Here is a 15,142-nt window from a genome sequence, read left to right as displayed (position 1 = left end):
GGATTAATGTGATTTTTTAAAAGAACTTTCCTATAGAAAATTTTTGAAAAAAACGCACTATTTAATAATTTGGGAAGCATGCACACGGAAAACGATGTGCTTTCTTCCTTAAACTCACTAGAACGAACGCTGCCTTAGTATGTAGTACATGCAAATAGGTCTTGGGTAATACTACATCCGTCCCAAATTAATTGTAATTCTAGGTTGTTCAGTATATATTAGGATTTAAGAAAAACTATAATACCTCTTATTAAATGGTTTATAGGTAATAGTGGAGGGTAGTTGAGGGTAAAGTAGGGAGAAATTTGGATGATAAGTGATTAATATATGATGTCATTAATTTTTTTGATAAATGTTTGATCCCTCGTTTTATTCAATTTATTTTTACGAATATACGTAGTTTTGGATGTACTAGTAGGCAGTAGTAATTGCCTAATATAAGTGCATTTAAAACTGAATGTAAAATTTTACTCCCTCCATCTACTTTTGATAGTCATATTTCATCTTGGCATACAGACCAAGGATAAGTAATTCTACTTATCATCTATTTAAACATGCTACTCCCTTTATTTCAAAATACTCCCTCCATCTATTTTTGATAGTCATATTTCCAAATCTGAAAATTTTATTTTTGATAGTCATATTTTCAAATCTGAAAAATTTATTTTTGATAGCATATTTCAATCCAACAACCTATCATTTTAATGACTTTCTTGGATTTAATTAGTGATTCTCCATTCTTCCACATAAGATTGGCTACATGTGCATCGAGAAAAGTAAATATTAATGAATCGTTTTTTTACGAGGAATGACTAGTAGCATGTTTAAATGGATGATAAGTAGAAGCGATTCATTAATATTTACTTTTCTCAATGCCCATGTAGTCAATCTTGTGTGGAAGAATGAAGAGTCACGCATTAAATCCGAGAAAATCATTAAGATGATAGGTGGTTGGATTTAAATATACCTATAAAAAATAAAGTTGTTTGTCCATATTCGTTAGACTATAAAATATCACATTCGATACTAGTTGTATTTATATTGATAGAAGGGAGTGTTATCTATATTATATAATATACTCCCTCCATATTTTATTGCATGACACCGTTGACTTTTTTACCAACGTTTGAACATTTGTTTTATTCAAATTTTTTTGCAAATATGAAAATATTTATGTCATGCTTAAAGAATATTTGATGATGAATCAAGTCACAATAAAATAAATGATAATTACATATTTTTTTAATAAGACGAGTGGTCAAACATTGGAAAAAAAAGTCAACGACATCATACATTAAAATACAGAAAATACAGAGGTAGTAACAATATAACTTTAGCCCCTCTCTTCTAAACACCCCTTAAATTAAATTAGATACAATCATGTAGTACGAACATGAACAGATCTATCTATATTTGTTATACTAGGTTATCTCCAACCGAATTTTAGATTGCTACTTTCTTCGTGTCAGAATGTTACAATCAGATTTATTGTTTTAAAATGGATTAAATCTTACTCCATTTCTGATGACGGAGAGAGTGAGCTCTTCCATCGGCCGTCCTGGCTACGACACATTGATTGCAGCGTGCCAGTCTGCCACATCTGCCAATCGGGAGTAATGTTCATGTGCAATGACTCACATCCGTCTCATTAATATGCTCACATACTACGGGCGGCAATGGCACGTACTCAAGTCACATTTTTCTCTGAACTCTCCTCGTGCCTACTACGCTCGTACTACGCCCCACGAGCTCACTGGGAAAAAAAATGCAACAGTGCACATGCTTAGCGACTGGAGTACTAATGCTACTACTGTGGCCCTTTAGGTGGTCACAGATGACTTAATTGCAACTTGTGGCTAACTGAATTAAAAAAAAAGTTATAAAATGTTTTGACTTTGATCAAAGTTAAACTTCTTCAAATTTAAATGACATAATATCAAATAAATAAAAAGAGAGAGGCTTCGAACTCAGGCCGCTTATCCCACCACCTTATAAAGCTAGCCGAAAGACCCCTACCGTTTCTCGGCTAATTGACTGAATATATGATAAAGTTAATATAGCCTGAGGATATATGAGAGCACTAGTAGTAAATCAAGAGTTTATATAATGTACTCTCTGCGTGTCATAATATAAAAAATTTTAGTGGGATATGACGAGTTTGTAGAATGTACTCTCTATGTCTTATAATATAAAAGATTTTAGTGGGATGTGATACTTTCTAGTACTATGAATCTGGACATGCTCCCTATCTAGATTCGTAGTAGTGTCACGTTATTTTAAAATACCTTATATTTCATGACAGAGTACCCGTTAGCTTGATCAGCAATAGTCAATATGAGGCTGCTCTAACAGACGTGTGCCTCTGACGTATGGATCTACGAGGATTTGTTTTACATGTCAGGAACGGCTTCCGTAGGAGGAAATATGTAAAACCTCAGTTATTTATATCTGAGGAAAAACAGAACACTCGGTATTGTTAATTTCCTGCGAGTTCTGCAGAGGTTCATGCGTCAGAAACGCTGCAAACGCGCGGCCCCGGCGCAGCTATATATTGTGGATTCAGAAAAGGTTGAAGAAAATATCCTTTGCGCTAGTAGATTGAGAGAACTCCTGCTACGCCTCGTGGGCACGCACCGATCTCTCGTCACCAGCTGCGCATGATCATATTTCAGATATTCAGATACCATCATCAGGGATTCCCACAGGGCATAGGCTGCTGCTGCTGCTGCTGCAGGGCATGGCCACCGGCCACTGCCGATTGGGGATTGGGAGGAGCCTGATCACGCTAGTACAGTACTCCCTCCGTTTCAAATTATTTGACACCGTTGATTTTTTAGCACATATTTAACCGTTCGTCTTATTAAAAAAATTTTATAAAATATGTAAAACTATATATGTACATAAAAGTATATTTAATAATGAATTAAATAATATAAAAAAATAAATAATTATTTAAATTTTTTAAATAAGATGAATGGTCAAACACATACTTAAAAAGTCAACGGTGTTAAATATTTTGAAAAGTACGTTGTACGCACGCACCACTCACCGCCCAATGAATGCAGCGTGTACATTGTACAAGGCCTCGTCTCGCATTTGGTCGCGTCCGCCAAGAAGAAATTGCCAACAAGTTGACTGCGTTTCTCGCGTTCAGGTGCAGTTGGGAGTTGGTTTTTTTTCCCCTCCTTTTTCCCCCCGAGCTGTCGAGTTGGGGGTTTTTTTTCCCAAGCTGTCGAGTTTGGCTGAGTTTACTTTCAAAATTTTTTTTCAAACTTCTAACTTTTTCATCACATCAAAACTTTCCTACACATACAAAGGCTATGTTTAGTTCACACTGAAGTTTGGAAGTTTGGTTGAAACTGGTACGATGTGATAGAAAAGTTGGTGTGTATGAAAGGTTCGATGTGACGAAAAGTTGGAAGTTTAGAAAAACACTTTGAAACTAAACAGGGCCAAACTTCTAACTTTTCTATCACATCGTTTCAGTTTCAATTAAACTTCTAATTTTTTACCGTGAACTAAACACACCCTTTATTCAACGCACGGAGTAATGCAGATTGCAGAGCGATGTGTATTACGGCCATCTCTGACCATTAATTACGTGCACATCGCATTCGCAGACCTTGTGAGTTGTGAGCAGTGTGTCTCAGGAGGTAGAAGAGGAATCAAATATCGCCGATGAAACTACTTCCTAGCTCCGACCCCTTTTTTATATGAAAAACGAAAAATTGTAGAACACATCCCATATGTCATTCTGATTTCTTCTTATAAGACGATTCAGTTGCACATACCCTCTCCTAATTCACATTAGTGCGATATTCCTCCTCAATTCACATGTTTCTTCCCTCTTCCCTAATTATTTGTTAATCGTCCATTCTAATGACAAAGCATTATGATCGCATTTCTTATCTTGAATGTGCCAAAGAAATCAGACGCCGCTAAACCCTATGAGGCAAACGCATCAGCTTATCTTCGGTGACCCTTATATCTAAGAGCGAAGACTCGTGATCACCGCCACTAACGATATGCTGCTTGGTAGGCCGCCATGAGTGGAGATGCCATGGTCATGTCATCGCGTCTGGTCGACATGAGTGATGACCACGGGTCCTCGTCTATTAGTATCAATATGAGCGCGTATGTAGTTAATGGCCATGAGAATGGATGAGTAACAATAATTGAGGAAGAGGAAAAAACTACATGAACAATGGTAATTTAGGAGGAATATTAAACTAATGTGAATTAGAAAGAGGGTATTTGCAACGAATCGTCTTTTAGGGGGATCTCGAACTCACCGTGACATCTAGGGTGTTTTTTTTTTGCAATTTTCCCTATGAAAAAACATCAGTGTGTTATTTTGTGGAATGGTTGAATGGTTGAAATATTCATAATAATTATTTATGGGTGAAAATAAACGAATTAAATATTATAGAACTAAAAGTGAGTTTGAAACAATATTACAACAAATTCATATATATATATATATATATATATATATATATATATATATATATATATATATATATATATATATATATATATATATATATATATATATATATATATATATATATATATATATATATATAAAGCTTATGTTTAAAAAAAATCGCACCATGTAAAAGGCTCGGGAAGCGGTTCCATTACTCCATTAATCCATTCATCATAAACAAAATTGAATACTTTGAACGCGAACCGATCAAGATATATTACATCTAGGGTGGAGCTAAAACGAAATAGAGGATGGTTTCATTCGTCTATTTTACTCTGTTTTGTATCGAGGTTAGAATATCTTGATATGGATGTATAAGTTCAGATTGATGAGGTGTGTGTATATATATGTGATGAAAATAAATAAACTACTACCTCCGTTCCATATAAATTGCACTTCTAGCTAATTTAGGACAAAATAGTAGGATTGAAAAATAACCACAATGACCTTATTTAATGAACACAATAGATGCACACATTCCATATATAAAATTGATTAAAAAGAAGTTTGAGACAATTAAGGAAACAATTTTAGATTAAAAGGAAGATTGCGGGATGGAAGGCTGGGAGACCATAAGGAAACATATTTAGATTAATCAATTTGTTGGGTCCCACGTGATTAGAATTACAGTATTTGTGCGACAAAATCTGAGAGCCAGAATTGCAATTTATATGGGACAGAGGAAGTATAGCTTAAAAATAATGTTTCTGGCCATCCGTTTCGACACATGCAGACATGCAGTACCTGAAATGATTACATTAAAATGTTCCTAAGTACAGTAGATTATATTTTCTTTTTCTTTTTCCTATAACACTTCAAAGGATTTTCTATTAGATGTGCCAATCATATGCATGATCCAATCACCACGGGCCTAGTACAAGATATAGTACAGTAGTAGTACACAACAGGAAACCTCACGTAGAGAAACGTGTGGTGCCAAACAGTCTATAGAACGGAATATACTACTACTGTGTACGGTGGGGAAACCAGCGGGCGAAACCGCGGGTCAGTCGCCGCAAAGAGCAGAGCGCACGCGTGCGACCGACTTGAATTCGCTCATGGCCGCAGCCCGGGAATGAGTCCATGCTCGATCGATCGATCGCCTCACCTGCCAATCTCCCAACGACTTGAGCAGCCAGCAGCCACCCGCCCGCCCGGTCAACCCAACCCCACTTCAGTCACCGCCGGCCTCCGCTATGTCGATGATCAATGACAGCTCTCTCACTACGTCAGATCGGTTCACGTTTGACGGACTCAAAACCTGTTAGGCTTTGTTCGGTTTAGAGAGGATCGAGCAGGATTGGAGGAGAATGAGACAGAATAATTCCACACTACAATAAATATAGAATAAATTTCATCTAATCTCTTCCACATAGGGATTAACCGAACAAGGTCTTAACCGGTTTGATCCTGTTAAAGATTAGTGATCTTATAACTTCAATCCGTGACGAGTAACGGTGGATCGTCAGAGGTGAGTGGTTCTGGCATATTATCTTCGCCGTTCGGGCTCAACGACATTGCTAGCTCTGCCACGGATTACTTGATGAAATGTATCCTTTTTTTGCGTACGTACCGATCAGTTTAACGGGCGAAAGCAAAATGGTGCTACGGCTTTCATTTCAGCCCGATCGGTTCACATGTGCATAGGTGTTGCACCACCTGCGTTGAATGTACTTCAGTATATATGCACTATTAGTTGACTAGTATAGTATGGGACTATGGGGCTCAGGCTATAATGAATGGTTGGGCAGAGGAAACATTACTTTACTCTGCTTACTGTACACATTGAGATCGGCTCGCTGTTGCATAACCATCCATGTGCAGTGCATTGCATGCGTGAAGACAATGCATGAAGACAGGGAGGGTCCGGAGGAGGATAGGTACCCCATGGTGAGCTCATGACCGACTGGGCTTATGTCAATTTATCTGTTGATCAGTTGATGTGAATCTATCTCAGACATTAACTTGGCGCCGCTGGTGATAAAGGACAAGTAAATTCGAGGTAGTTGCCTGGCTCATAAAATTCATAAATGAGCCCTCCTCGATCAAGCTCCTCCAGAAGTAGGGAGTAACACTTTGCTATGTAAAGTGCTTTCAAAATTACAAGTATATACTTGTTTAAAAAAAGAATTTACAAATATGCTAATATAAAAAAAGAGTTTTGCTTCTGTCCAACGGAATGTACCGGCCGGTACAGGTACCGGGCAGTACCTATTGAAATCTGGCCGTTGAATACACTAGGGTTACGATAGGAATCAGATTTTGTTAGAGAGAGAGAAGAGCTTGTCGTGGTCATCTGCCATCGCCCTCATCTCGCTCGTTTTCCATCCTTTTCCAGCGCCGGCGAATCGCGGTGGTCGAGGTGGGTGTGAGACCAGCTTCATCTCCATGGTCGCCACTCTACTCCGCCGCCGCCGTGCGGCCACACCTCCTTGGCCACACCGCCGCCGTCGGGATCGACGACACCACTCCCACTCCGCCACCCTCGTCGAGGAGGGAACAAATCCGGCACCAGGGAGCCACTCCACCGTCGCCCTCGACTCCACCATCGCCGTTGAAGCCTTCTCCGCCGTCTGGATCGACTCCGCCACCGCCGACTGATTCGGGACCTCCTCCAGGAAACGATGTCGATGAACTGCCCGCCTCATCCGTCCATGCCACGCGAAATTACACTCTTACCCCTCCGCCCCTCTTCACTGTGCGGTACTAACTCATGGGGTGAATTGGTACCGGCCGATCCCGACAAATCCTAGCCGTTAGATCGGCCAGGATCCAACGGCCAGAAATTGGTACCGCCCGGTACCACCCCTATCCGCTGGACGGTAAAAACCCTCATAAAAAAATTACAAGTACACAACCTTTAAGTTTCATTTGGAGCGAAGCGAAGATTGCTCTTAGATTTTTTTTTTTTGGTTGAAACCTATCCAACTAGAGAAATTGTAAACTTAATACAAGTGCTCGTATTAATAGGTGATGTATCTGCCGCTTATCACTTCTGTTATACTGTACATGTATGGAATAATCTACTTATCTTAATGGGATAAATATTATTCTGTCAATCTGTTGTACTCCACAAATAATAATTTACTTATTTTAGTGAGATAAATATATGGACAGAAATTAAATATAGGTACGAAGGTCAGGATCAGCCCATCGCCCTATCCATATATATATGCTGTCCAAATCGAGGGACGAATTAACAGAGATTACGCGCGCACCTGTCATCTCAGTGCGACCAGCATGCACACCACCGGTTCGCACGCAGCATGGGGTTCCGGTTTTCATTCCGGCTGCACGCAGCATGCCGCCAGCTTAGCTATGTATACTTCCCGTGTCCCGTCGTCCAGTTTGCCGCGTGAGCCGACACGGCACGTACGTCGTACTACGTCGTCGGTACGTACGTGACCGCAGCAGCAACAACTGGTGCAGGATGATCGCGCGCGCGCGCGGATGTGTCGCATGCCCCCCGTGCCGCGCACCCGCGCCTGGTGGTCCGATCCGCGTGTAGTGCCCATGCCCCCGCCGTAGTGCGGCGGAGTGCTCGCGTGGGTATCCAGCCAGCGCCATGCCGGGCGCGCGTCGTCGTCCCCCGGATCGGTGGAAAAGCATCGGCGAGCGCGGGTACTCGGGATCACGGGAGAAGCGCGGGTTTTTCCGGCATTTTCACGTTGCGGGAGGGGGAGGGGTGATCAGGGGGACGGTGCGGTGCGGTGCTTGCGTGCCTCTGTGCTGTCTTCGGTGGATCGGCAGGGTGCGCGCGCGTGCGGCGCCGGTGCCCCAAAATGCAGGTAGGTTTGGGTGCTTTTTGGTTGGGTTTTCTCCTCTCCTTTTCTTTTTTCGTCCAAAGTACAAGCAAAGTGTGATGGGTTGGGGTGTGTGTGTGTGTGTCACGTGTCGGGGTTAATCGTAGTGATGGGAATCGTGCGTGGTGGGTTGTGTTGCACGCACGTTCAAGCAACGTCTGTATTTGTTGCGAGGAACTGGACATCATCCCCCAGAAGTAAAATGGTCACAAAGATTTCATGATTTCATTCCAAGATAGCATCTGCCGGTACATATGAAGAAGTACGTACTGATCCGTCACGATGACCACAACGATTCAAGCATTTTGTTGGAAACAAAGAGCAGCTACTGCTAGTGTACAAGAGGAACTGAGCGTACTGAAAACTGATGATCGCTTATTCCCAGGGAACTCAATACAACATGTAAATCAACCATGAGAGCAAGGGGATCCAAAACTCTCACCCCCTTCTTTTTTATATAAGAATCTGCCCAACACCTTATCTTAATGGTGCTTACCCCAACCTCCGGCTCCGGCTCCAAATCCGTAACCCGCTCCAAACCCACCTCCTCCACCCATACCAAAAGTCGGTTGGGCTCCGGAACCGAATCTGCTTCCAACCCCTTGCCCACCACCTAAACCTGAGCTTGAGGTAGACCCGGACGTCGAGCTTGACCAGTTAGAGGATCCAGCCCCAGAGAGTGTGCCAGTGTTTGAGCCAGCATTAGACCAAGAACCTGAGCTAGAGCCAGCATTAGAAGCAACCCCTATACCAGATGGCATAGTCGAGCCGGAGTTGGAGTTGGAGTTGGACCATGCGCTTGAATCTGAGCCTGAGTTTGCACCGGTGACAGAGGTGGCGGATCCAGAGTTTGATTCAGCAGTAGACGATGTTCCTGTACTTGACGGAGCGTCAATTCCCGACATTGTGCCAGAGCCAGAATTAGAACCGGACCATGAAGAAGAGCTGGAACCTGAACCTGCACCAGAGTTGGACGACCCACTTCCGGAAGCACTAACCGATCCTGCAGCAAGATAAATAGCTACCATTCAGTGCATATTAAGTATGATTGTTTTGTATTTAGAGACACAACTTAGCGGCTGTTAGCGATACATATATTTGTCACGCTCAGTTCTTTTGAGCTGGATGGATGAATGGATAATGGATTATATTAACTGGTTTTATGATAATATATGAGGGTACAAACGAATGAAATTAGAAATTTAAAAGTTGTTTCAAAATTAATTCTAAAAAACTTATATATAGTTTTTTTTAAAAAAAATGCAGCATTTAAAAGCTTGGGAAACATGTCCGTGATAATCTATAATCCTTACAAAAGAAAAAGAAACTGTGCCTAAATGTATAACCATATATTGGATAGTTTGGATGAACCTGAGCTTGACCCTGAATCCGACATGGAGTTTGATCCACTGCCTGATGCACCATATGCACTAGAGCTTGAACCGGCTCCTGAGTTTGCACCTGACATGGAGCCGGCATTAGAGTTTGAACCGCTGCTTGATCCACTGAATGAGCCAGCACCTAAAATGAGAACATTTTAATTAGTCTAAGTGCAAGAAAGGCATGCAAATTCTACCTTGCTGCAACATGATTGTACAAGAATAAATATTGACCTGATGAACCATATGACATCCCTGTGGAACCGGATGATGAACTTGAACCAGATCCTGACATAGAACCAGAACTAGAGCCACCATAACCTGAGCTTGCACTTGAGCCAGAGCCAGCACCCGAACTTGATCCTGACCCTCCAATTGAATTTGAGTTTGAACCAGAGCCAGAACTCGATGACGAGCCGCTAGTTGATCCAGAATATGAACCCCCACCCGCACCTGATCCCGACCTAGAACCAGAACCACAAGTCGAGCAACCACCACTTGGCCCAACATTAGAACCGGCACCAACACCAGAAGTTGCTCCTAAACCAACCCCCGAACCTGACCCAATACTAGAAGACCCGCCATGACCACGTGAGCGGTAGGAAACTCCACCCGACCCGTAGCCAGAGCTTGAGCCTGTGCTAGAGCCATAGTTTGACCCAGAGCCAGTGTCGCAATCTGACCCGCCGTTAGAGCCACCATTGGCTCCTACACCCACACCAACGTTAATCGATGTCCCTAGTCCTACGGAACCTGATCCTGAGCCCGAGCAAGATGTTGAACCAGAGCCACAACCCGAAGCAGAGCCCCCATTACCAGCTCCATACGCGGATCCTGATCCATACCCATATCCGGAGCCCAAGCCCAACCCATGACCTGACGCAGTGTAAGAACCACCGTTTGGCCCAGACCAGGCCCCATAACCCGAGCCCTGGCCTGAACTAGATGCCGAGCCGGAACCACCTAGTCCGATATCAAGTCCTAGTCCTACACCTAGCCCACCATTGGCGCCAAGGCCCAAGCCCAAATCGCTTCTTCTGATTGGCCTAGCCATTGCAATTGCAGCTACTGAAAGGAGCAGCGTAAGAACAGCAAAAACAGCAGCTCTGTGAGATGCCATTGCTGATCAAGACTGTGTGCAAGTGTGCTATGATCTTCCTGATTTGATGTGTGGAGAGTGTGATTTTGTGCATGTATATATAGCCACAGATTTTCGTCTGATGTAGCCTCTGCACATGATGCTTACAGTGAAAGGTGGTGTTATTGGTGACTAGGTTCCTGCACGCGTGCATGTGGATGCAACCTAATGCTTTGGAGCTTAACCATTGGCAGAATGGCAGCTAGTCTTGTCTTAGCAACTGATGAAAGATTTGGATCAATCTATGTTTACTGTTCCTGATGGAAGGTTCTAGATTGGGTTTGATTTGCGCTCTTAATCGTTTTTTCGTTTCCTAATGAAAATACATTGCCAGAAATTTTGTAGTCTTTATGAAGAATTCACGAATTCAGCTATTCTAGTTCTAGTTAATTCCCTTGAATATTTCAGGTAGTTTGTAGTCTGTCTCAGTGTGTCTCCTGAAATGTTATTCAGACAATTCGGAGTGGACGTTCTGCAATATTGTCCAATCAGTAAGTTAACAGCAAATGCCAAATGCACACTGTGATCAAGAAAACTTTTCGCTTATATCAAGGTTTTGTGCAGAGTGGATTTCAACACAGTATACTGGCTTGTTTGTGATGGGAATATTTGAAAATTTGTTCCAAAAAGTGCATCATAGTTTACATCATGTCTGAAGAATTCATGAAAAAGCAAAAAAAAAAAGTTTAACTAAAGAATACAACTGGTATTAGGATATCAGTATCATTCTAGACTTGCCAATATGGTACAAAAAATGCACACCTCCAAAGCTTAAAACCATTGCTATATGAGAGAGAGAGAGAGAGAGAGATGAAAAAAGAAGAAAGAGGGCATGATCCTGCAGTGTGTCAAGTGCACCGCACTGAAACGAAACACTTGTGGTTGCCTTATGGGATGCTTACGTGGAGCCCTTGACAGCCACGAATGTAATTTAGGACTTAAAACACTTGGAACTTAATCTTTGTCTTCAGATTCGGCTAGCGAATCATCGTACAATTCTGCACCAAATCCTCATTCTTTTACTGCCATTGGCCGAATATTTATGCTTCAATGTACATTGGTTCTGAAACGACTAATGCTGAAAGACTCCCTTCTGCATATGTCAAAAGTTCACATACTTCAGTTATAATTATAACATGCGTGCAATCATCATATTATTAAAGTATTCAGTATTGAGGACAAATTACCAGTGGTTAGTAAGAAGTTAGCCCTGTCAAAAATATGTTTTGCAACTGCTAAGGTTGAACAAGTTCATCAGCAATCTGAGACTTAGACTGTATTTTCTTCTTAGACTCACTGGTGTTCTGTTCCTTCTGCATTTATTTTTCACAGGAAAGACATGCTATAAAACAGAGGCTGTGACATGGTGGATCAGAATATTTAGCGAATGGGGAAGAAACTTTACTTGTTGATCCAGTTTCTTCTCCCTTTTGGCTCGATTGCCTCGATACTCAACTGCGTAGGATGCGGTTTTGCAGAAAGGACAGCTGCATTTCTAGTATAAGGACCCCAAGGAGTTGTCAGGTGCAAGATGTAGCTGGCAATCAGCTTTATCAGTGTAACTCTAGGTAAATAGGAATAATTCTGTTTTAAAATAATCCTAATTATTAAAGTATATTTCCAATACCCCCATTTGTAAAGATTGTTCATACTTAGGATTATGAAAGTAAGAATATTAACCTTCTCTGAAGTGTTGAGTTAATTAACAAAAAATACCAGTGCTCTGCTGCTTTTGTTTTTCAAAAAAAAAAAAGCTCATTTATCACATACTACAATATACAGTTGCATAATACATACTCAATTCATATAGATAGATAAAAATAGGATACTGGACAACTTTCGAAGACTTGGACGGCATCAGTTGCAAGAAGCATTCTGCAGGACAAGGAAACATGTTACAATTTAATGAGGTACTTTTTCAAGCATTATACGGAAGGGGAGCGTATCCTATGCACACAGGCCCTCGCGTGTACACACCGTGTACACCAACTAAAAATTATCACAAAAAATTCTAGCAAAAATTTATACATGTACTTTCAATAGTATTACATCTATGTGCAAAGTCGCATCTTCAAATTCATTCTACATAGACAAAAAAGATAAAATTCTAATAAAATTGCAACCTTAAAACTGTCAGATTTTTTGTTTTTTTGTACGGCTAAAATATAATGAATTTGACGTTAAGATTTTAACCCTAGGTGTAATACAATTGAAAGTATGTGTATGATTTTTTCTAGATTTTTTGGTGATATTTTTTAGTTGGTGTGCACGTGTGTATACGTGAGGGCCTGTGTGCATAGTATATGTTGCCATACGGAAGAACCTTTAATAAGATTTAAACGCACATTAAGGGCCTGTTTGAGAGCCCATATCGCGGCCCAATCCCCACCGAAATGAACTGGGATAGCATATGGGCTCCCAAACTAGGCATTAGCAAGAGGGTACTGAAAATATCAAAAAATGTTATCATTGATACTGAGGAACAGACGATATGATCAGGCATAGCGCAACCGCAATCTACCGTGACTAATTATTTAATACTTCTATATACAATTAGAGTTAGCCTTTCATTAGCATTAAGAAATGTTCATGCCTAAGGAATAATAATACGTAGTAGTACTAAGAACTAAGAACGGTTGCTGAAATCACACAACTAACACGAAAGACGAAACCACACATATGTTCATAACCCAAAATGTAACATATTCTCTGGTTCTCTACTACTCCCTTCGTTTAACAATGTAAGTCATTCTAGCATTTCCCACATTCATATTGAAGTTAATGAATCTAGACATATATATTTATCTAGATTCATTAACATCAATATAAATGTAGGAAATAATAGAATGATTTACATTGTGAAACGGAGGAAAGTACCTCAAAAGCGGAGTCGTCCTTCTTCCATCACCTCCTCCCACCACGCTCTCTAATATCCTTAACCCATCTCTACCTATATGGACCGGGCTCCCTAATCTCTTTATAGCTCATTCCTACTTAGTATCTTGTAAAATTGATGATGAATCCCTAGTTCCCTACCGTTTTCCTTTGCCGATGTCATTGCCTGCAACTCAGTACTCATAACTTGGCCGGTTGGCGCAATTGCTAATGATCAAAGCAGTAGTTGGAGAGTGTAATGTAATAGCACTACAGTTTTTCGGGCACACAATTTCGTAAATTTTTACACGGCGATGGCTTTGAACTCACCTGTGCAGATCCCCTTGCCGCAACACTTGGATCGATTCAGGCTCGGATAGAACTGCAAAGAGAGCAACGAAACGAACAAAAAAAAAAATCAGAGTTCAGAGCAGAATGAACATAAATTCAGAACACAAACCCCAGAGGCAGAGAGAGGCAGAGACTAGAGAGCTCTCGCCGGAAGCAGAGCCAGAGGAATTCAGATCAAAGTGCTCAGAAATTCAGAACACGCAAACCAGAGAGAAAGATGTAGAGAGCTGGGAAACAGAAGGCAATATACACGCACGTAGAAGCAAATGGGGCAATCCTCGTTGAGGCCAGCGTCGTCCTCGGCGGCATCAAAGCACGGGGCGAGGTCGCCGGAGCGGATGAGCCTCCGAAGCCGGCCGGAGTCCACGTCGGACAGCTGGCGGAGGAGCCTCCGCGGCTGCGTGAGCCGCTCCTCCACCTCCGGCCAGCGCCGCCTCCGCCGCCCCACGCCGATCGCGACGTTGCCCATCAAATCAAATCAATCAACCGGCCGCCTCCTCTTCTGCACTTCTCCCTCCTATCCTACGCAGTACGCACGCCACGCGAGTTGCGGGAAAGCAGCAAGCGGCGGCAAGCAATGGCGTGTCGGGGAGTCGAAGAAGCCTGAGGTATATAGCCGCGACCGCATCGTTGGAGAGTCGAGACGAGTCGAGTCGAGTCGCGGCATGGGGTGGGGAGGTGTGGAAGGAGAAAGGAGAAGAGGTGGGTGGGAGGCGGCAGCGGGGCGCGCGCTTTTTGAGCGGAGGAGGGAAAGGAGAAACGGAGGGGGAAGGGAGGAAGCAAGGGATCATACATTTCAAATGACCCCTTTTTTTCATTAACATGCCTTAATTTTCGTTAGCACATTTTTGAAACGGCCAGACAGTATACTTTGTAAAAAAAAATTAGTGTAAAAATTGCTCTAAAATATTAAATAAATCTACCTTTTTTAATAATTAAAACATAACTAATCATCCGTTAATAGTTTTCTTGTTTTTCGTGTCCTTCATCATCATTTTCATTCGTTTGAAATCTCATCTCATCCTTTTTAATTCTTCTTTTTCGAACGGATTGGATGGCTGCGATACACTCGAGCTGCTTTTCCAGATCAGTGCAACTAGTACTAGAT

General features: G+C 41.9%; 2 protein-coding genes across 2 annotated transcripts; both read right to left on the bottom strand.

The window, feature by feature from the left end:
- Positions 1–8,575: 8,575 nt before the first annotated feature.
- LOC127776070 (uncharacterized) lies at positions 8,576–10,826 on the bottom strand. Its single transcript, XM_052302390.1, has 3 exons — positions 9,906–10,826; positions 9,664–9,813; positions 8,576–9,295 (listed from the first exon to the last, which is right to left on the bottom strand). Exons 1-3 carry the CDS (start codon positions 10,789–10,791, stop codon positions 8,775–8,777), a joined length of 1,557 nt encoding a protein of 518 aa, XP_052158350.1. The 5' UTR covers positions 10,792–10,826; the 3' UTR covers positions 8,576–8,774.
- A 536-nt stretch (positions 10,827–11,362) lies between these two features.
- Positions 11,363–14,704, bottom strand: LOC127777443 (E3 ubiquitin-protein ligase GW2-like). The gene is made up of 6 exons (XM_052304035.1): positions 14,291–14,704; positions 14,014–14,065; positions 12,639–12,684; positions 12,215–12,296; positions 11,997–12,122; positions 11,363–11,902 (listed from the first exon to the last, which is right to left on the bottom strand). The coding sequence occupies exons 1-5, from the start codon at positions 14,501–14,503 to the stop codon at positions 12,045–12,047; spliced, it is 471 nt and encodes a 156-aa protein (XP_052159995.1). The 5' UTR covers positions 14,504–14,704; the 3' UTR covers positions 11,363–11,902; positions 11,997–12,044.
- Between the last annotated feature and the right edge of the window lie 438 nt (positions 14,705–15,142).

The sequence above is a fragment of the Oryza glaberrima genome, chromosome 6 (assembly GCF_000147395.1).
Source record: "Oryza glaberrima chromosome 6, OglaRS2, whole genome shotgun sequence".
Classification (NCBI taxonomy): domain Eukaryota; kingdom Viridiplantae; phylum Streptophyta; class Magnoliopsida; order Poales; family Poaceae; genus Oryza; species Oryza glaberrima.
Note: the sequence above shows the minus strand (reverse complement) of the source record. Positions and strands in the feature narration are given on the sequence as shown.